The sequence below is a fragment of the Hypanus sabinus genome, chromosome 5 (genome assembly GCF_030144855.1).
Source record: "Hypanus sabinus isolate sHypSab1 chromosome 5, sHypSab1.hap1, whole genome shotgun sequence".
In the NCBI taxonomy this organism is placed as follows: Eukaryota; Metazoa; Chordata; class Chondrichthyes; order Myliobatiformes; family Dasyatidae; genus Hypanus; species Hypanus sabinus.
Window position 1 is genome coordinate 14,013,751 of NC_082710.1, and position 22,692 is coordinate 14,036,442.

Sequence of the window (22,692 nt, forward strand, 5' to 3'; positions counted from 1 at the left end):
GGGGAAAGCTTAGAGGATGCGTCAGAGGTGTTTTTACACAGAGCGGTAAGTGTCAATGCTGGAGGTGGTGGTAGACGCTGATACATTAAAGACATTTCAAAGACTCTTAAAGAGGTGCAGGGATGTAAGAAAAATGAAGGGTTGTGGCTGTGCAGGAGGGAAGAGTCAGATTAATTGTACAGTAGGTTTATATAGGTTGGTACAACTTCGTGGAGTGAAAAGCCAAAACTGTTCTGTACTGTACTATGCTTCTATGTTGAAATACATCCTTGGATCTGACCCAAGTTACTTATCTACTTCTGAGTTCAGAAAACTTCCATACTATCAACATCTAAACTAATACTCCCATTTCCGTTCAGAAGAATGAAAGGAGATTTGATAGAAGTATACAAAATTACAAGGGGTACAGATCAGATGAATGCATGGAGGCTTTTCCCTCTCAGGTTGGGTGAGACTAGAACTAGAGGTCATAGGTTTAGGGTGAAAGGTGAAACATTTAAGGAAAAACTACTTCACTTAGGTTGCGAATGTGGAATGAGCCACCAACAGATGCAGATTCATTTGTAACATTTAAGAGTTTGGGTAGGTTCATGGATGGGAGGGGTATGGAGGGCTATGGTCTGGGTGTGGGTAGATGGGACTAGGCAGAGAAATAATTTGGCATGAACTAGATGGGCTGTATGACCTATTTCTATGCTGTAGTGCTCTGTGACCTTCTTTGTGACAAGACTTACAAATGGCTCCATTACCTTAATAAGTACCTTCACATTTACTTCCATTCGCTTATTGAATGCTGTAATCTGGATTTGTCAATACCAGAAGCAGGAATGCTCCTAAACATTTGTGTCAGGAAAATAAGTAGGATTGAAACACATGCAAAAATGGCAGAAAGATATAAACTATAAATACTTACAGCTAGCAAATTCATGATGGTATGACCTACATCTCCAAAGAATGCTTTACGGAATCGAACACTCATTAAGGGACAAGGATAAACTGTGAATGAAAACACAGACCAATCAATACCTCCACTGCTGGGTGGGACAAATGGAAACAAATTAGAAGCAGCAACTTCAAGGCTCGCATGTCATTACTTGCAGATTTGAAATTAGAAACAAAGATTTATTTCAAGCCACAAACATTCGGCAACCTAAATAAAGGTACTCTAATCAACAGATAAAATAGGTCCATATCCCACTGTAAAATACTACAGAAGCTTTCTGTGAAGATTTTAATTTTACATGACATTTCCTTCTTGAATATTATGACAATTATTGGCATCACATATGATTATTATCATTAATCCTCAAGAAAATAAAAAAGAACTGCAAATGGTGGAAATAAAAAAAGAAAACACTGGAAAAATTTGGTCAGTTAGGCAGCATAAAGAGACCTCAAACAAAGGAGCTTCATCCTTTGTCCCAAGTAGAGCAACACAAGCCCCTCCAGAAGACTATAAGACAAAGGTTTAATTGCGGGGCATTATACCCATTTATTAATGATACATTTATTAAAGGAGATTAAGAGATTTAATAGAGGTATACAAAGTTACGATAGGGTAAATTCAAGTTGTCTTTTTCCACTGAGGTTGTGTGGGACTACAATCAGAGGTCACGGATTAAAAGTGAACTGTTTAAGGGAAACATGAGGGGTAACTTCTTCACTCAGAGTGTGGAATGAGCTATCAGTGCAAGTGGTGCACTCAAGCTCGATTTCAATGTGTAAGAGAAATTTGGATAGGTACATGGATGGCAGGGGTATGGAGGGTTATGGTACAGGTGCAGGCTGAAGGGAGTAGGCAGATTAAATGGTTCAACACAGACTAGATGGGTCAAAGGGCCTGTTTCTATGCTGTACTCTTCTATGACTCTATTGAATGATAGAGGCAAACTGTGTCTTATTTTGCTAAATCTACATTTAATTCTGTTCACTACTCCAAAGTAACTCATAATTCTATTTTCTCATCCCAGCAAGTTAAAATTCTGTACCATCTTTCTATCTCACTCAAGTCTTACTCAAATAAACAGAAATAATGCAGAATCTAATGGAATTAATCCCAGAAATAATGCATCAGTCCCTAGTCAGACAGGTTAGAATTATAAACGTGCGAGATTCTGCAGATAGCTGGAAACCCAGAGCAACACCCATAAAATGCTGGAAGAACTCAGCAGGTCAGGCAGCATCTAGATGAATAACGGTCATAAAGGGTCTTGGCCCAAAACAACTACCCTAGATCAGAATTAGTTTACTTTACTGGCAAACAGGTTAAAACTCACCATTGTATTCTGCTCCTAATCTTAGCATGAGTCGAATGGGAAACACTTTTGCCCAAGGTATTTCTAATTTCTGAATGAGAATTCCAAACAAAAATGGGCTAGTAGGAATCAGAAGATTTGCTAGTGTCTGAAATGTTGGCATAACAAAAAGGAATCCACCATGATCTTTACTACCTAGAAAACTTTCTGTGAAGGAAAACATTCCTAAATTTCCAATGGTTTTTCCTGTTGGAATAAAGACAGAACAATTAGCAAGTTGTTTTCAAGTGATCAAATTCTAGCAGATTTAGAAACTTAAATTGCCTTAAAATCATATGACAAAGGAGCAGAATTAGGCCATTTGGCCCATCAAGTCTGCTCCACCACTCCATCATAACTGATTTAATTTCCTTCTCAATCCCATTCTCCAATTTTCTGTCCATAACCTTCAATGACCTTAATAATCAACCTCCACTTTAAATATACCCAATGACTTGGCCTCCACAGTTGTCTGTGGCAATGAATTCCACAGATTCACCAAACTCTGGCTAAAGAAATTACTCCTCATCTTTTTTCTAAAGGGATGTCGTATTCTGAGGCTGTGTCTCATTACCTAATCAAATAACTAGAACAGATTGTTTAAACTGAGATTAGAATTACTTATCTGTAATGTTAAAACTTACTGAAATACATTTTAAGACCCAAATTAACAAACATTCAGGGTAGGACCACATGAAAAAAACCCAACTGTTTGCTAGGATTAAAGTATATCTTAATTAATTAGTTACAATGATGGGATGTTAAATTCATACCTTTGGATGCATCCTGATATAGATTAATATAAAATTTAAGGATGTCTTTTGGAATTGCGCTTTCTTCAGATAAACACGACAACAAAATGACTACTTCGGCCTGGCCTACACCGTGTAATCCATTAGATACAAAGCACCAGCATTTATTTGAAGCATCTAGGTATATGAAAGAAAGAAAAATCATATCAAAAATCATGATTTAAATATTGATTAAAATTATAATAATTTTTGGAAAATAAACACAGTGGATTCCAGTTAATTCGGGCACATCGGGACCACAGCATTTTGGCTCAATTAAGTGGCTACCCTAATTAACCGAAATTTCATGGAAATAATTAAAAGTGAAATAAAAGATAAACTACTGTTTAACTGAGTAACAATTTATGTAGTTAAATGAAATACACATCAGAACACTACCAATACCTCTACAGTACTATAAAACTGTGGATTAGTTCCTAGCAGTTATTGATAAGAGGAATTTATCTGCCGTGTTCTTTTTGACTGTATGTAAATGAACAAAACCAGTAGTGATCTCCTAGTGGAGATAATGGATTGCCTTCATATAGTATTTTAGACAATTGCATCCTCCAAATTTTCATTTTCTTTGTAACATTCAAGATGATTGTTGATACTTTCATAATTCCTAACTTGTTTTCCCAACCGTTTTTGGCATCTCCAAGCATGAATACTTGAAACTGTGGTTGACAACTCCAAATTCTCTTACTGCTTATTTCTCGCCAACCATCAGTGACAAAAATCACTGCTTTTTAAACACAAAAACAAATATCTAACGTTATTCAAAAACTGATTACTCTAAGCACAGTGTAGTTTCTAATAGCCATGCAAGTGCACACTACCAACGTAAGTTAGAAATTTGTTTGCCAACAGTCTCTTGTGCCAACTAAGCAGCATGGTATTCCAAATAAATTAAGGGAATTCTGGCATTTTTTTCGATTTAGTTTTTGTTCTTTATGAGTTGACGACTGTCTCGTTTAACCAATCACCGAATTAAATGGAATCCACTGTACTTAATAGTGTTAATGCCTTTGAAAAATCATGTGTATCGAAACACTGCCTGCCATAAGATCTCTCAGAATGTTCTGTACTGAAAGGCGGTGTAGGTAAAAATGCAAGTGGTGTTTTAAAAGCTCGAAATGACAAGGGATCAGTGGGAGATTAGTGCAAGTATTATTGCTGGTCATTCTGTGAGTGGAAGATCCAAAGAGATGAAAGAAAGGTGGGAAAAGTTGTTAAGTATTAAAAGGAGTTTAAAAACACATTATTGGTGATTGGAAATGGTGACAGGCCTATAGTTAGGGCAAAAGGTGACCAAATTTAAATACTAATTTTTTTCTGTTTTCCTGAAGGAAACAACATCTTGAATTATTAAGGTACAAGCCACAACATTTTAATCTACATGACTCCCCTCAGATAGAAATCAGGACAGAACCAAACAAAATTTTGAAGAAGAATTTTACATCAGGAAAGGAGTGATAACTGAAAGATGAGCCATGTTAAAGTCTTCTAAAATGGCAGAAAATGTACCAATCATGACAGAAGCTCTTTTGACTGTGGCAACTTCTTTCTTTTGGGCGATTGGAAAGCTGATTCAAAAAGTTGTAAGGAAAACAGTTACAGGTTTGAGAGTACACACATTCAAGAGGGAAAGGTGTACATGGAAATATCAGCTGAACAGACACGATTTTTTGAGAAAACAATACTGGACAATTTGAAACTCCAGGTGAATTAAAGGTTAGAGAACTTTAGCAAGGTTTGACTAAGGGCGACCAGCAAAGGAAAATTGGTCTTTCACAGATTAATATCGACAAGATTATGACAGCAAGACATTGCCATGTGAATCACCAAGAAAGAAGGTAAAGAGAAACACCTATCTTTAGGAAGTCTAAAAGGGAGCAGCAGCAACTGATCAGTTAATTCTAATTCCAGTCTGTTCAATAGTTGTTCTGGTTATTGGAAGGCTCATTACAATAGGTTTCTAATCAGTTTTCAAGGGCTGCTACATACCATGAAATAAAGGACTCAGTGATTTAGATTTAAAGTAGAAGATAATGATTTTGTAAATGATGAAGTATTTGTCTGTCTGGTGAATATGAGAAAAAATCTGTATAGCAGCAGAAGGTATTGAATTAACTGGCCAGGTGGAAAAGGGCTAAATAACACTGTTTGCTTGAAAGTAAGATTAACACATTTTCAGGAGAGCAAATAAGGCAAAGGAAAATACGCTCAGTGGTCTCCTGATTGGGTACATCTGCTCGATAATGCAAATACCTAATCAGCCAGTTGTTATTTGGACCAAACATCAGAATGGGGAAGAAATGTGATTTAAGTGACTTTGACCATAGAATGGTTGCTGGTGCCAGCCAGCGTGGTTTGAGTATCTCAGAAAGTGCTGCCCTCCTAGGATTTTCGCACACAAGTCTCTAGAGTTTACAGAGAATGGTGAAGAAAACAAAACATCTAATAAGCAGCAATTCTGTCAGCGGAAACACCTTGTTAATGAGAAGTCAGAGGAGAATGGTCAAACTGGTACAACAATAATATGCAGAAGAGCATTTCTGAACTCACAACATGTCGATCCTTGTAGTGAATGGGCTACAGCAGCAGAAGACTATGAACATATACTCAGATACCTAATAAAGTGACCACTGAGTGTACAATATTTTCTTTTTATTGAGACACAGTGCAGAGTAGACCCTTCTGGCCCTTTGAGCCACGCTGCTCAATTAAAAAGTAGTTTCTGTTTACTGCAGCAAAGGAAAAACCAATAAAAGGCAACAAGTGTAAATGGATGACCACAGTTAGTATTCCATACTGATCTTTCTAGTGCAGAGGAGAGGTCACTGACCTGGAACTGTAGAAACCTGACACCTGAAACCTGTGTGTATCCTAGATGGTGTTCACAAAGAAGTGTTGAACTTTTAATCCCAAACTGACTTCCAACCATACTGGCCACTTTAACTGAGGTGCTTGAAAGAGTTAATTACCTGAGTGGCTGCTTTGTGGCAAAAGCAAAGGATCCTTAAACAATATCATCTGGGAAAACTAATCTCTAGATTAGCATAATGAATGAAAATACAATATTTAAAAACAAAATTCTGGCCACAGATCTAAATTTCTATATAACTGCAGAAGGAAATGACTTCAATATCACAAATAAAGGAAGATAACTAATCTTTTAATCTCAGTTTTAAAGAGACTGTGTTATTTGGTGGATCTACTCACAATTCACAAATTTCACGTTTACAATAAGATTGGCATTCAGCACAAAGGTCAAAGGATTTGCCCCTCCATCTTCCAGCCGTAACAATGCCTGGCTCTGAGTTGGATGCTCCTCCACCACTGCTCGGCCTCCACAGTAAGTGCACAGGGAATAAAGCAAAGAGTGATTGTGAATACTGAAGATATTTCTACAGAATAACCACTCCATCAATATCATCTTTAAGAAATCCAGCCATAGAACCTTCACATGTCAACCATGATATAAGAGACAACAGACAATAGGTGCAGAGGTAGACCATTCAGCCCTTCGAACCTGCATCACCATTCTAAGATCATGGCTGATCATCTACTATCAATACCCAGTTCCTGCATTGTCCCCATATCCCTATCCATTAGATACCTATCTAGCTCCTTCTTGAAAGCATCCAGAGAATTGGCCTCCAATGCCTTCCGAGGCAGTGCATTCCAGACCCCCACAACTCTCTGGGAGAAGAAGTTTTTCCTTAACTCTGTCCTAAATGACCTACCCCTTATTCTCAAACCATGCCCTCTGGTACTGGACTCTCCCAGCATCTGGAACATATTTCCTGCCTCTATCTTGTCCAATCCCTTAATAATCTTATATGTTGCAATCAGATCCCCTCTCATTCTCCTTAATTCCAGTGTGTACAAGCCCAGTCTTTCTAACCTCTCTGCGTAAGACAGCCCAGGAATTAACCTCGTGAATCTACGCTGCACTTCCTCTATAGCCAGGATGTCCTTCCTTAACCCTGGTGACCAAAACTGTACACAATACTCCAGGTGCAGTCTCACCAGGGCCCTGTACAAATGCAAAAGGATTTTCTTGCTCTTGTACTCAATTCCCTTTGTAATAAAGGCCAACATTCCATTAGCCTTCTTCACTGCCTGCTGCACTTGCTCATTCACCTTCAGTGACTGATGAACAAGGACTCCTAGATCTCTTTGTATTTCTCCCTTACCTAACTCTACACCGTTCAGATAATAATCTGCCTTCCTGTTCTTACTCCCAAAGTGGATAACCTCACACTTATTCACATTAAACGTCATCTGCCAACTCACTCAGCCTATCCAAGTCACCCTGAATTCTAACATCCTCATCACATGTCACACTGCCACCCAGCTTAGTAACATCAGCAAACTTGCTGATGTTATTCTCAATGCCTTCATCTAAATCGTTGTTGTAAATCATAAACAGCTGTGGTCCCAATACCGAGCCCTGTGGCACCCCACTAGTCTCCACCTGCCATTCCGAGAAACACCCATTCACTGTTACCCTTTGCTTTCTATCTGCCAACCAGTTTTCTATCCATGTCAATATCTTCCCCCCAATGCCATGAGCTCTGATTTTACCCACCAATCTCCTATGTGGGACCTTATCAAATGCCTTCTGAAAATTGAGGTACACTAACTGGATCTCCCTTGTCTAACTTCCTGGTTACATCCTCAAAAAAACTCCAATAGATTAGTCAAGCATGATTTGCCCTTGGTAAATCCATGCTGGCGTGGCCCAATCCTATCACTGCTGTCTAGATATGCCACTATCTTTAATAATGGACTCTAGCATCTTCCCCACTACTGATGTTAGGCTGACAGGATGATAGTTCTGTTTTCTCCCTCCCTCCTTTCTTAAAAAGTGGGATAACATTAGCCATTCTCCAATCCTCAGGAACTGATCCTGAATCTAAGGAACATTGGAAAATGATTACCAATGCATCCGCAATTTCCAGGGCCACCTCCTTTCGTACCCTAGGATGCAGACCATCTGGACCTGGGGATTTGTCAGCCTTCAGTCCCATCAGTCTACTCATCACTGTTTCCTTCCTAATGTCAATTTGTTTCATTTCCTTTGTTACCCTATGTCCTTGGCCCATCCATACATCTGGGAGATTGCTTGTGTCTTCCCTAGTGAAGACAGATCTAAAGTACTTATTAAATTATTCTGCCATTTCTCTGTTTCCCATAACAATTTCACCCAATTCATTCTTCGGGCCCAACATTGTTCTTAACTATCTTCTTTCTCTTCACACACCTAAAAAATCTTTTGCTATCCTCTTTTATATTCAAGACTAGCTTGCGTTTGTACCTCATTTTTTCTCCCCGTATTGCTTTTTTAGTTAAGTTCTGTTGTTCCTTAAAAATTTCCCAATCATCTGTCCTCCCACTCACCTTAGCTCTGTCATATTTCCTTTTTTTTAATGCTATGCAATCTCTGACTTCCTTTGTCAACCACTGTGGCCCCTTCCCCCTTTTGAATCCTTCCTTCCCCAGGGGATTAACTGATTTTGCACCTTGTGCATTATTCCCAAGAATACCTGCCACTGCTGTTCCACTGTCTTTTCTGCTAGGACATCCGTCCAGTTAACTTTGGCCAGCTCCTCCCTCATGGCTCCATAGTTTCCCCTGTTCAACTGCAACACTGACACCTCCGATCTGCCCTTATCCTTCTCAAATTGCAGATAAAAACTTACCATGTTATGGTCACTACCTCCTAATGGCTCCTTTACTTCAAGATCACTTATCAAATCCTGTTCATTACACAAGACTAAATCCAGAATAGCCTTGTCCCTGGTCGGCTCTCGTACAAGCTGTTCCAAGAATGCATCCTGTAGGCACTCTACAAACTCCCTATCCTGGGGTCCAGCACCAACCTGATTCTCCCAGTTCACCTGGATGTTGCAATCCCCCATAACTACTGCAACATTACCTTTGCCACATGCCAATGTTAACTCCCTATTCAACTTGCACCCAATATCCATGCTACTGTTCGGCTATAAAAGCTATAAAATAAAAAGCTATAAGAGCTATAAAATGCTACTGCAATGTTCACTAATGCATTATTATTTCAATCCAGATTGCACTCTTAATTTTCAGATAACATGACTGACCTTCCAACCTTATGATCAGAAACATGAGAGTTCTATCTTTGAATTAAGAGGCCATACATGACACACTATTAGTAGATACAAGCAAAATATGCCAGTTGAATTAAACATGCCATATACCTAATGTTGTTGGTTTTTATAAACATCAAATAACCATTTATATGAAAAGCATCGACTAGCAAAACTACAATGTGAAGTGGTTTACTACCCAAAAATGAGAATGAAGACCTGCCCAGAAGTAACACAGGGCACATGAAAGGTAACAGGATTCTAGTCTGATGTTACTCCCTATTGTTAGAAACATCGCTCAAAATTGAGATTCATTTAAAGTTAAAATTTGGTTTTTAAGAAATATTCAGTTAACTGCTATTTGACTTTGCTATGGATACGATTGCCACAAATGCCAACATATAAATAGCCAATATGTCGAAGTTATTTTAAAGAAAAGTACAATTATACTTTGGGAAACACAGCATTTTAAATTGTACATATTTTGTAAAAGTAACAGCATTTTACATGTAACAGTTAACTCTGATTTTATTTCTGAATAATTTGAATGGAATGTATGAAATAATGTTAATAAGCATTTTAGACATCGAGCATTACCTTCTTTCTCTCCTGTTGCTACGACAACTGGTGGAAGACCATTCTCATTATCTGGAATGAGGCTCATAACCTTTGGAACAGACTTCCCAATGGCAGTCAGTGCTCTATAGTCTGTTCGAGAAATGTCAGCCTTGACACCATGAACATTTGCTAAACCTGTTGTTACAGCCAAATCAGTCTTCAAGGCATCAACTTGACTTGTATAATCAGAAAGTACTTTATCTCCTGCCCCATGTGATGTAGGCTATACATTGGAGGAAAAACAAAACATTGAACTTACAGTGATTCAGGACTCTCCAGAATTAAATGGAAATACACTTCAGTCTATCTAAATATAATACATCACAAATATGTAGGTTTGCTGTTTAAGGGGAAGACAACTCAGCATTCAATGATACCATTTTTGTCTCTTGAGGGATGTTGGGTACACCTTCTGTTGTTCCTGTGCCAGTGCCAACCGGTGGATTTGCCGTCATTGTTGTTGAGTCTGCCACTTCTCCATTTGGCAGAATACCATCTGCGAACCAAACCCTTCTGTGCTCTCTGGGAAAGGTGCCTGTAGAAGAAGAAAAGCCCTTAGAGCTCATACATACCACACAGAGCCACAAATAAATCAGGGTTATTGCCTCAATTCTGGGTTTGGAATCACAATTTAAACAGGTTTACCTATCAAAAACAGTTTAACATAAAAAACCAGAAATATCAAAATAGAATTGTTCAAAACCGAGCGTAATTATCAACACTATACTCATTTGCGGTGTTCAAAGATCCAGTAAAACACACAAACCCAACTGCAATTAATAATCTAAGCACCACAAATGTTCAAATAGTTTGTGTACACACCTTAAACATTTCATTAAAGACAACTTTCTTTGCATACGCAGTGAAGTAACAATTTTCTTGCTTGAGAATTGGTTTAAACCACACATGGAATATCAGTTAACCTGATAAAAAGATCAAAAGGCACTGGAGAGGATGCAAATTATTTGTATCACACCAGAACTGGCAAGTTACACTGTCAGGAAAGGATTATACATTTTCATTTCTTATCTTCAAGGTGACCCAACAGAAGGGCTTTAAATTATGAAAAACCTTCAAAGAGAAGAAACAGAAAAGATGTTTCCCAGAAGAGGAAAACCAGAGACCACTGATATGATAGTGACCAAAATAAAAATCGGAAGCTGAAAGGAATCTCTACCAAGCATGGGAAGAATGCAAATTCAGCCCCATGGGCACTACTTGAGACAAAGGTACAAAGAAGGAAATAAAAGGTTATACTAATAGAATAAAAAATATTAACAGTTCTGACTATTAACAACAGCACATACTGGTTGGGTCAAATGGCCTATTTCTTGTCTGTAAATTCTAATAATTCCATGTTTTATCCACTCAGGATCACATCCAAGTACATTAGTATCAGATACAATCATACACCTTAAAATATTAAGCATATCACTGACAAATATTATGCATTAAAAATACAACTTCTAAAGTACAAGAAAATTTACATGTGTTGGTTCCTTAAATGCCAACAGTTTCATTATGAAATAATTATATACAAGTTCTTCATTTACGTCAAAATGCAAAACATTTCATTAGTCACACAATTAGCAAAACTAGAGAAATAGGCAATTAGTGCACAACATAAGAGTTCTCCTCAATGTTAAGTAAACTGCTCGGGATTCTGGTGAGGGGTGGGGAAATGACCTATCGGGGAAAGCTGCAGCGACCAAGCCTCTGGCACGGAGTCTGGCTCTGTATCTCAGAAGAGAAAGGGGGAGAAGAGGAGTACAGTACTGATAGAAGATTCCATAGTTAAAGGAGCAAATAGGAGATTCTGTGGATGTGAAAGAGACACCCAGATTGTAACATGCCTCCTAGGTGCCAAATGATAGATAAAGGACAGTCAGTGGATGACATTTACTTGGATTTTCAGGCCTTTGATAATGTGCCAAATAAGTGGCTGATTAACAAGAGTCTATGGTATTAAAGGGAAGATAACTAACATGGATAGAAGATTGGCTGATTGGCAGGAGGCAAAGAGTGGGAATGCAGGGGTGCACTGATAAGTGGTAATGTTTTGTGTGCAACTACGACAGAAATCATCAAATATTCTCATTTAGGACTACTGCACTGAAATTCACAGTCACAGCTATAAGCTGCAGTAAGCAGATTAATTAATCCTCAAAACTGGTGCACCCTAGATGGCAGACTCATATCGCAAGAGTACTTCCCCTTTAAGAAAACAGAGGATTAGAAAGCTGGCCAGTCTGCATGTATGACTGAAACACAAAGGCTTTAGAATCCCAACTTCAGATGATACTGCTGGCAAATGTAGACTCTTGAAAATATATCTGAAAACCTCACAGCAAAATCTCAGTATCAAAGGGACATCACAGACTGCTGTATACTTTGCCTCACAAAAACATGCTTAAACCCTGCCACACTGGATGCAGCGCTGCAGCCCAAAGGTTTCAACAGCCACCAAAAAGACATGACAGTTGATTCTTTTAAAGTTAGAGGTGGAGTATGTTTCATGCTTAACTCATCATGGTGCACAGACGGAAGCTGCCTCAATCCTACTCACCCAGCCTGGAACATCCAGTGCCATCATTTTGTCTAAGGACTTTTTCCACTGTCATCCTGGTGTACATTCCACCTCCGGCCAACATAAGTCAGGCACTAGAGGACCTGATAACCATGCTCAGCAGTCATGAAGCAACACGCGCTAATCCTTCCTAATCAATGCAGGAGTTTTCAACCAGGCCAACTAGAAGAAGTCTCTGAACAACTACCACTAACCTATCACCTGCGGAGCCAGACGCACCAACATACTTGATAGTGGTACAGTAGTTATACCACTATCAAGAACATTTACCATGCCATCTCACACCTGTACTTTAGAAAGTCCAATCACCTGGCTGTACCTCCTCCCGGCATATAAGCAGAGACTAAAGACCATAGCATCAACAGTGAGGACCAAGAAGGTATGGTCAAGGGAGACGGAGGAGCACTTACAGTCAGTGCTTTAAGTCGGTGGATGGACAATATTCAGGGATTTATCTTCAGATCTGAATGAATATGCCACAGTTGTCACTGACTTCATCAACACCTATGTGGATGAGTGTGTGCCTTTGAGAATATACTAGACCAGGGGTCAGCAACCTTTACCACTGAGCCACTTGGACCTGTTTCCCACAGAAAAGAAAACACTGGGAGCCGCAAAACCCGTTTGACATTTAAAATGAAATAACACTGCATACAACGTTTTTTTTGCCTTTATGCTATGTATAAACAAACTATAATGTGTTGCATTTATGAAATTGATGAACTCCTGCAGAGAAAACGAAATTACATTTCTGCATGCAACAAAAACATTTTGAACTCCGAAAAAAAGACGTTGGGTTGAAAGTTACTTTTAAGTAAAATACTCAATGTCTATTTGAGTCCTTCTTGTATTTATGAAAAACGCCGAACTTAAATTTTCCGCCAGCAGCAAACCAAAAATAACATCAGCCAGCTGTCAGCCTGAAAAATAAAAGGACTATTTCACTGAACAATGAAAAAATATGAATATACATAAAATAATAGGCAATTAAAATATTTATCATACTTGGTTAATGGGATTTCTGCTCCTGGACCTCAGCGCACAGCGTCTGCACATCAGGGCTGTATGACGTCACCTTCATCTTTACACAGGATCGCAAGCTGTCATCTGTGAGGCGTGCGCGATGTTTGTTTTTAATAAAGTTCATGTTGGAGAACACCTGCTCACTTACATATGTGGATCCAAAGATCGACAGGACTCAAAGCGCATACTTTTTAATGTTTACATAAATGTCGGGCATAGCATTCCATGTTTCGAACACAAGTTTGTCCGGTTTTGGAAGGTTTTCAATATCACTCCATTTGTGTTTCTGAGCAAGAACGGCCTTCTGACGGGCAACATCTTCAAGGTCTGCTGTCAAGCGTCTAAACTTGGACACCCATATGTCTTTGTCGGCTATGTCGGCCAGTTCCATCTCAAGATCAGGTTGACTCACACCTGCCAATGCAGTCGTATTCAGTAGGGAAGGATCGATGCTTAAGGGAGTGACCGGGAAGGATAATGTGTTTTTTTCCTCTCTGAACTCACAGAAGCGTTTCCCAAACGATGTTTGCATTGCGATGATTGCAGAATGTAAATACTCCGAATTTATCATGTCGTGACCTTGTTTGAACTCTCTCAAATTGGGGAAGTGAGACAAAGTGCCTTTCTGTAAATCTCTGGCAAGCACTGTCAACTTGCGCTCGAATGCCAAAATATCCTCCAACACGTGCAGGGCTGTGCGTCCTTTCCCCTGAAGAGCTGTGTTCAGCGTGTTCAGGTGCGCTGTCATGTCTACCATGAAGTGTAGCTTTTCCAGCCACTCTGGCTGTTCCAGCTCAGGAAAGGTGAGCCCTTTGCTGCCCAGGAAAGTTTTCACTTCTTCCAGACACGCGACAAAGCGTTTCAGCACCTTCCGTCTGGACAGCCAGCGATAAAAACACGTTGTAGCGGTGTCAGTAAACTGCAGTCAAAGATAGCTTTATTCGAACTAAACAGCCTTGCTTTTAAGCCTCCCTCAACCCAGCCCCCATGGACGCAGATGCTGCAAAAGACGCGTACTCACAAACCCCCGTAGGCTATCTCCCTTAGCCGGAATGCTGGCTAATTGTGAGCCGTTTCGGATGTGCCAGGAAATGTGTCGCCACACTTAGATTGTACAAGATCACCATAATCTTCAAATTTAGAATTACATTTCAAAAGCTAACAAACTAACATAAAATACATTTTAATTAAATACTGACCAATTATTTCCCAAAGCCACAGGGAGCCGCAGCACAGAGGTGAAAGAGCCACAAATGGCTCGGGAGCCGCAGGTTGCCGACCCCCGTACTAGACGTACCCAAACCAGAAGCCGTGGATGAACCAGGCGATTTGCAGTCTCCTGAGGGCTTGATCTGCAGCATTAACTTCCAGCAGCGGCCTCTTGGGGGCCAATCAAAGGTGTTTTTATCTTTGTTAAACGTCATTTTTATAATTGCAAGACCATACTGGTCTCCAAGAACTTTGCGTACTGCAAGTCTACCCCATCAGTGTCTGTTTGATGATTGAAGTACCTGGAATGGGTGTCAGAGGAGCTGGACTGGGTGCAGACCATATTGCTGCCTGTTGCAGGAAGATATTGAAGACACAGGAGTTGCTGTGCATAGGCTGCGTGCAATGTAACTGTAGATGATTATCTTGAATGTTTCTCTGGCGAATGCAAGATCCTGTTGGATAATGATAATAAAAGATGCTGCAGGCCTATTTCCTTTGTTTGGTGGTGCGACAGACAGCAGGGGAACTACGTGGCCTCAACTGTAGCAAGGACTAGGCCTCAAGTTGCAGGCGCGTCTGCTGTTGCAGTCCAGGAGAGGACTGCAGCAGAGGTAGTATAACATGACGTCCATGCTCGGTTGGGAGCTAGCCAAATATATATATATCAGAATCAGGTTTATCATCACCGGCATGTGACATGAAATTTGTTAACTTAGCAGCAGCAGTTCAATGCTCGCTGTTTTGAATGTGCTGTGTAAGTTTTGCACCTTGGCCCCAGAGGAACGCTGTTTCATATGGCTGTATTCATTTATGGTTAAATGATAATTAAATTTGAATTTGATTATCTATAACTATGCAAGAAGTCCAGGTATGACCTACAGAAGGTTATTTTAAGAGCAAAAAAAAATTCTGATTGAAATCAGAGGTGGAATCAGATGCATGCCAGCCCTTGCAGGGTTTGCAGGTCATTATTTCTTACAAGGTTGATCATGGGCAGAATCAACTTCTGCCTAGGCAAGGAGCTGAACCCGCTGCAATTTGTCTATTGCCAGAATAGGTATACAGCGGATGTAATCTCATTGGTTCTCCACTCGGCCTTGGATCACCTGGACAACAGCAATACCAACATCAGGCTGTTCTTTGTTGATTACAACGCAACGTTCAACAGCATCATACCCTCAGTACTAATAACGGGTTCCAAAACCTGGGCCTCTGTGCCTCTCTCTGCAAATGGATCCTTGACTTCTTCATTGGAAGACCAGAGTCAGTGCAGATCAGAAATAACATCTCCTTGCTGACAATCAACAATGCATGCTCAGGCCACTACTCTACTCTCTCTACACCCACAACTATATGGTTAGGTGCAGCTCAAGCACCATCTATAAATTTGTCAAGGACACAACAATTGTTGGGAAAATTTCAGATGGTGACAAGAAAATGTATAGGAGTGCGACAGATAAGCCGGTTGAGTAATGTTGTAACAACAACCTTGAACTTAAGACCAATGTATTGATTGTGGACTTCAGGAAGAGGAAGTTAAGGAAACACACACCAGTCCTGGATCAGCAGAAGAAAGAGTGAGCATTTCAAGTTTCTGTGTGTCAACATCTATAAGGAATTATCCTGGGTCCAACATATTGATGCAATTACAAAGAAGGCATGACAGAGGCTATATTTCATCAGGAGCTTGAGGAGACTTTGTATATCACCAAAGGCTCTAGCAAACTTCTACAGATGCACCATGGAGAGCATTCTAACTGGTTGCATCACTATTTGGTATGGAGAAGCCACTGCACAGGATCAGAGCACTTGTTTTGGTTAATGATTTGGATGATGGAATTGTTGGCTTTGTGGTCAAGTTTGCGGAAATACAAAGACTGGTGCAGTAGCAGGTAGTTTTGCGGAAGTAGGGAGTGTGCATAAAGACCAAGTCAGATTAGGAGAATGAGTAAAGAAATGTCAGATCGAATATAGTGTAGGAAGTACATGGTCATGCACTTTGGTAGAAAGAATAAAAGCATAGACTACTTTCAAAACAGAGAGAAAATTCAGAAATCAGAGATGCAACAGGACTTCGAAGACTTTGTGCAGGATTCTCTGAAGGTTAACTTTCAGGTTGAATTGGTGGTAAGGAAGGCAAATGCAATGTTAGCCTCAGAATAGAGGAACACCCATTTTACTGAACAGACAAGGAAGAGAACAACGCTACCATATATAAAGGGAATATTTTTGAAATGACAGCAAGACTGCTCCAACTGCGTGAAATAATGGTAGCAGACAAACCCAGCACAACCATCAGAACACTCATTTTGAGACCCAAAAATCCAACAAACCACTTGGAGAACAGATGTAATATACCAAATCCAATGCCCCGAACACCATGAAGGATAGATGAGGAGAAAATTATCCATGAGTCTATATGAACATCAGGTATCCATATGAAGACACAATCCTCTGTCACTCATTTCAGTACTTGAAGACCAAGAAGGATACAAGTTCATTTGGAAACTACAAAAATTCTGGCATAAGTACAAATTAGTAAGGGTGTCAAAGGTTATGGGGACAAGGCAAGAGAATGGGGCTTAGAGGGATAATAAATAAGCCATAATGGAATAAACTAGAAGGGCTAAATGGCCTAATTCCACTCCTGCATCTTATGGTCTTATCATTTTAAGGCCTCCCAAAGTGACTTTCTGGGTGATTGCATCTTAGATAATGTGCTCTCCAGAAGATTTCACTTCTTTTCTCTATAGCATTACTTAAACTCTTTTCTAGCATCCGAATTAAGTTCTACTTCTGGACTCAGTCCATCTGATCCAAGCTGAGACACAAAGGAGTGTGCAGATTCCTGCTCTCTATTCTGATTCAGTGGTTCCTTTAGGAACATGCATGCATAGATAATCACAGGAAGACACGAAGCTGGGCTGTGATGCACCCCACCATTGTGACTTGTCTCCAAACGAGTGGGATATACAGATTTCCCCCCACTATCCGAAAGTAGAGTGTTCCTATGAAACCATCTGTAAGCTGAAACATTGTAAAGTGAAGAAGCAATTACCATTAATTTATATGGGAAAAAATTTTGAGCGTTCCCAGACCCAAAAAATAACCTACTAAATCATACCAAATAACATACAAAACCTAAAATAACACCCACATATAGTAAAATAACTACCTTTAAATTCCACTTTCACAACACTTTCACCACCATCAAACATTGCTTTCTGTTTCAGCTTGTTAAAAACACTGACTGATTTCTCCTTAAGTATAAGATAACTTAAGGGAACACCACGCTTTGTACGACCATCAATCCACTCAAGCAAGTTCAAAGCTATGGCAGCTTGATGCTGAGTGTAGTTCCCGGGGAAGAAGCTTGGCGGCACCACTCTCGCTGCTCGGAGTGCGTGCTGCCTCTATAACAGCTTGCTGCAAAAGAAACGCTGAATGCTATTTTTGCTTTTTGCCTTTTTTCGTAAAAGCGAAAATCCTCCGGATATCTTTCGGTTAGCGAAAACAGGTACTAATAGAGGTCTTTCGTAAAAGCGAAGTGGTGTAAAGTGAACTTTTGAAAAGCGAGGGATACCTGTAACAATGGGTAACTTATGCTTCTGCTGTAGAAAAGGCAAAATAGCACAAAGATTAGCATTACTTGTCTCATGTACATTGAAACATACAGTGAAATGTATCATTTGTTTTAAATCAAACCAGCGAGGATTGCGCTGGGCTGCCACACTTCTGATGCCTAACCCTAACCATAGGTCTTTGGAATATGGGAAGAAACTGAAGCACATGGAGAAAATGCACATAGTCACAGCAAGAATGTACAAATCCCTTACAACGGTGGAGATCTCACCTCAATCTTACTGCTGGCGCTGTTAAGTGTTGCAGTAACTGTTATGTTACCATGCCACCACTTTAACAGAGCTGTTATACAAGAGCTCAGGGTATTTGGGGAAAGCCTGAAACATGGATTAAAGACCAGTTATCATGAAGGTATCATTGTAATAAATTGGTCTTTATCAAGCTGAGACATCTGCCAGTAGAGTGACTCAGACATCAGTTACTGAACCTCTTATTTGAGCTATTTGAAAGAGGAGGCATCGTGTACGGAATTCAGGGGTGTCGGTGCCAGGGATGGGAGCAGTAGGGCATGCTACAATCAGCATTTATACCTTACAGCAAGATAAAGGTTTAGTGAGTGAGTGAGCTAAAACCTGTCAAATGGAGTTTAATGTGAGAATGTTGGAAGTTATACACTTCAGTAAGTGCATGAGGCAGACTTTTATTTATATGAGAGATCATAGAAGAGCAAACAGGGATTTGTGTGATCCGTGTGTGAATTGCAAAAGGTTAGCAAGCAAGTGCAGCAAGGAAGGCAAATAATATATTGGTTTTTATAACACTAAATAGACTAATTGCTACAAATGTACGGGTGCTGCATGAAGAGTACCGTGTACAGATATGGCCTTATTTAAAAATGGATACAAGCATTGGAGACATTCTGGAAGAGATTCACTTAGCTAATTCCTGGGATGAGAGCGTGCTCCTATCACAAATTGCTGAAGATGGCTGTTGGAAGATTGAGGGGTGATTTATATAAGAAAAGATGCTATGTACAACAGAGCACTGAGCCCAATAAAGGTCCATGATGAGAGGTGGGAAACACAGATGGCTTTATATATGTTGAAGCCAAAGGCAAAACCATCCTTAATGAAGTCCTGCACTGTCTTCACCATGCGGCAACAATCTTTGGCGATTTGGAACACTGCATATTTTAAGATTAAGACCTTGAACCAAGTAGAAAGTTCACAATCTACTGTATAGCAGTGGTTCCTGCCATTCTAAATGTTTCTGAGAAACTTATTACTCACACAGTCATCTCAAGGCATTGGAGAGGTACAACCAATACTACCCCCATAAACACACATACAGTATTGTGACTAATAAGGCTCAGTCAGCTGCAAAGGACAAGCCCATTCATTCATTTATTCACAGTCAGACTCGGGAAAACAAGCACTCGGAGCAGCATCACAGATGCATCAGGTATACAGAGCTTAATATTCAAAGATGTTCTTAACATCTCCTTGAAAAATACTTCGAAAATAAATTTTGCCCACACCCAAAGAACACAAGATAATTACATTTAACCTACTACAAAGAGCCTAACTATTCAATTTTGTGGTGCGGATAGTGCATCTTCTTTGAGATTTAATTGAAGTTAATTGATGCATGGTTCCATATCAAAATAAAACTTTAATGTTCATATTCATTATGAAATCGCAACCTTAAATGCTGTTGTAGCTTTATTGCTCCGTTCAAGAATTTGTTTATATCTTAGTGATATCCGTCAGCACTACGACACCTGCAGCAAGATTAAGGAAATTGCACATCAATACCGCAAATTTACAAACTGCTGTCAAACAGGGAACCACTACGTCACAAGTTGGAGTTAATGTGATGAGTTACAGAAAGTACACAACTCGGCTTTGCAATGGGTACAACATGTGTGTGACTTATAATCCATCAGTAAAATGCCATAACTTTGTAGGGGAAAACCAACTTAAAAAAAACAAGTATTAAAATTGAATTATGTTCCTGATGCCCAGGTTATCAGTTTTTAGTGTAATCCAGACTCTATAAACCAAATACTGTTAAAGAGATACTTTCTGTGCATCAATTATCCAAGCTTTCCAAGAAAGTTAGCAAAGCATTCTGGATTTCTTAGAGCAAACGCGAGGAAATCTGCAGATGCTGGAAATTCAAACAACAACACACACACAAAATGCTGGTGGAACACAGCAGGCTAGGCAGCACCTATAGTGAGAAGCGCTGTCGATGTTTCGGGCCGAGCTGAGTCTCGGCCCGAAACATCGACAGCGCTTCTCACTATAGGTGCTGCCTGGCCTGCTGTGTTCCACCAGCATTTTGTCTGGATTTCTTAACCAACTTGTTCAGTTATTCTGCTCTCAAGTGCTCTCAACTATTTCCTCTTTTAAAACCTCTTGCTATTATTGAGATTTGAACACTCACTCTTATCTCAAATATAGTTTGATACCATAATGATAATCACACTCCAAAGCAGTGAAACTAATGTACTGAAGTATAAACAACTTGAGCTCTCAATCTTCTAACTTGGTCCACTGAGAACTTTAACTAATCAGATTAAAGGAAAGAAGTAGAATTCACACTGAAATTCCAGGCTTGGTATCTTGCCTTTACCGACTCAGCAGAAAAGCAACCAGGAAAAGTTAGATTCTTGTGTCTTTAGGTTAGTGATGCCCATTGATTAAATAGTATCAGCAGTAGTTGATAACCACTATACAGTAAACCTTGATGAAGTGCTTCTACATTGTGTCTCCTGACAAGGACATCCGTTTAAGGTAAGTGGAGGAAAGTTGAGGGGAGGTGTCAAAGGCAGGCTCTTTAACTCTGAGAATGGTGGGTGCCTGGAGCGTACTGCCGGGGGTGCTGGTAGAGGCTGATACAATAGGAACATCCAAGAAACTCTTGGATGGGTACACAGGTGAAAGGAAAATGAAGGGTTGTGGGCTATGTTAGAGGGAAGAGTTATACTGATTGTGGAGTAGATTTATAAAGGTTGACATAACATCATGGGCTGAAGGGCACAAACAGCGCTGCACTGTTCTATGCCAACATTCTGCCTCAGCTAGACACTATTAGACTACGCTGCCTTTGAATGAAAATAGGTCGAATGAAAAACCAACATAGAAAATACTTCTAGAGGCAAAGAATACCAGTGAAAGTAAATTTTTAAAAAAGTTTGCCAACTCAGTGGCATGGCCAGTGAAGCTGCTGTTTCCCAAAGGAGTTAAATCCTGACTTCTGGGCCAATCTGTCTGAAGACTCACACGTGAATCTCCCTCGAGTGCTCCGATTTCCCTCCACATGCCAAAGAAATGCAGGTTGGTAGTTCAATTGGCTGCACGTTTGTTGATGAGTTCTTTAATCTTTGGGGTGTAAATGGGAATGTAGAGACAGTAAAATGGGATCTTGTAGGATCAGTATAAGTGGGTGCCTGATAGTTGGCACAACCTCGGGGGGGGGGGGGTGGGAGGAGAAGGGCCATTTGTGTTGTATGACTGTGACAGTAATTTAGATATTGACCTTCACAAGCAGCAAAGCTAAACGTGATCAAAATCACCTGCTTTTTTGGTTATTACTAAACACCTACTAAACCCAATCCCAAATGCACATCAGCCTAAAGCACAAGACTACTTGTAAATGACAATTTAACCCAGGCCACAGGATGGCTGATGAAAGAAGCAGAAAAAGTCACCGCACTACAATAAGAGTTCATTCTTCTAATACCTTATATTAAAGCTGACTGAATTATACTGCATTTCCTGGTCAGATGAAGCTCTGATACAAAGATAGATGGAGGTGCCGGTAGTGCTGAGGAAACAGAGAGTCTGCAGAGAGACTTGGATAGACTGGGGGAATAGGCAAAGAAGTGGCAAATGAATTACAATGTCTGAAAGTGAACGGTCATGCACTTTGGTAGAAGAAATAAACGGGCAGACTATTATTTAAATGGGGAGAGAATTCAAAGTTCTGAGATGCAACGGGACTTGGGGGTCCTCGTGCAGGATACCCTTAAGGTTAACCTCCAGGTTGAGTCGGTGGTGAAGAAGGCGAATGCAATGTTGGCATTCATTTCTAGAGAAATAGAGTATAGGAGCAGGGATGTGATGTTGAGGCTCTATAAGGCACTGGTAAGACCTCACTTGGAATACTGTGTGCAGTTCTGGGCTCCTTATTTAAGAAAGGATGTGCTGACATTGGAGAGGGTTCACAGAAGATTCACTAGAATGATTCCGAGAATGAGAAGGTTAACATATGAGGAACATTTGACCGCTCTTGGACTGTACTCCTTGGAGCTTAGAAGAATGAGGGAGGACCTCATAGAACCATTTCAAATGTTGAAAGGCATGGACAGAGTGGATGTGGCAAAGTTGTTTCCCATGGTGGGGGAGTCTAGTACGAGAGGACATGACTTGAGGATTGCAGGGCGC

At 40.0% G+C, this 22,692-nt stretch overlaps 1 protein-coding gene across 4 annotated transcripts in view; it reads right to left on the bottom strand.

Moving 5' to 3' along the window:
* zfyve16 (zinc finger, FYVE domain containing 16) overlaps nt 1-22,692 on the bottom strand; it is an 85,832-nt gene that overhangs the window by 20,666 nt on the left and 42,474 nt on the right. For all 4 annotated transcript variants that reach the window (XM_059969402.1, XM_059969403.1, XM_059969400.1 and 1 more), the window contains 6 exons: nt 10,215-10,372; nt 9,817-10,060; nt 6,311-6,436; nt 3,068-3,223; nt 2,277-2,501; nt 914-996 (listed from right to left, as the gene is read on the bottom strand). In XM_059969402.1, the coding sequence (XP_059825385.1) occupies nt 914-996; nt 2,277-2,501; nt 3,068-3,223; nt 6,311-6,436; nt 9,817-10,060; nt 10,215-10,372 (992 nt within the window). The remainder of the gene's footprint in view (nt 1-913; nt 997-2,276; nt 2,502-3,067; nt 3,224-6,310; nt 6,437-9,816; nt 10,061-10,214; nt 10,373-22,692) is intronic.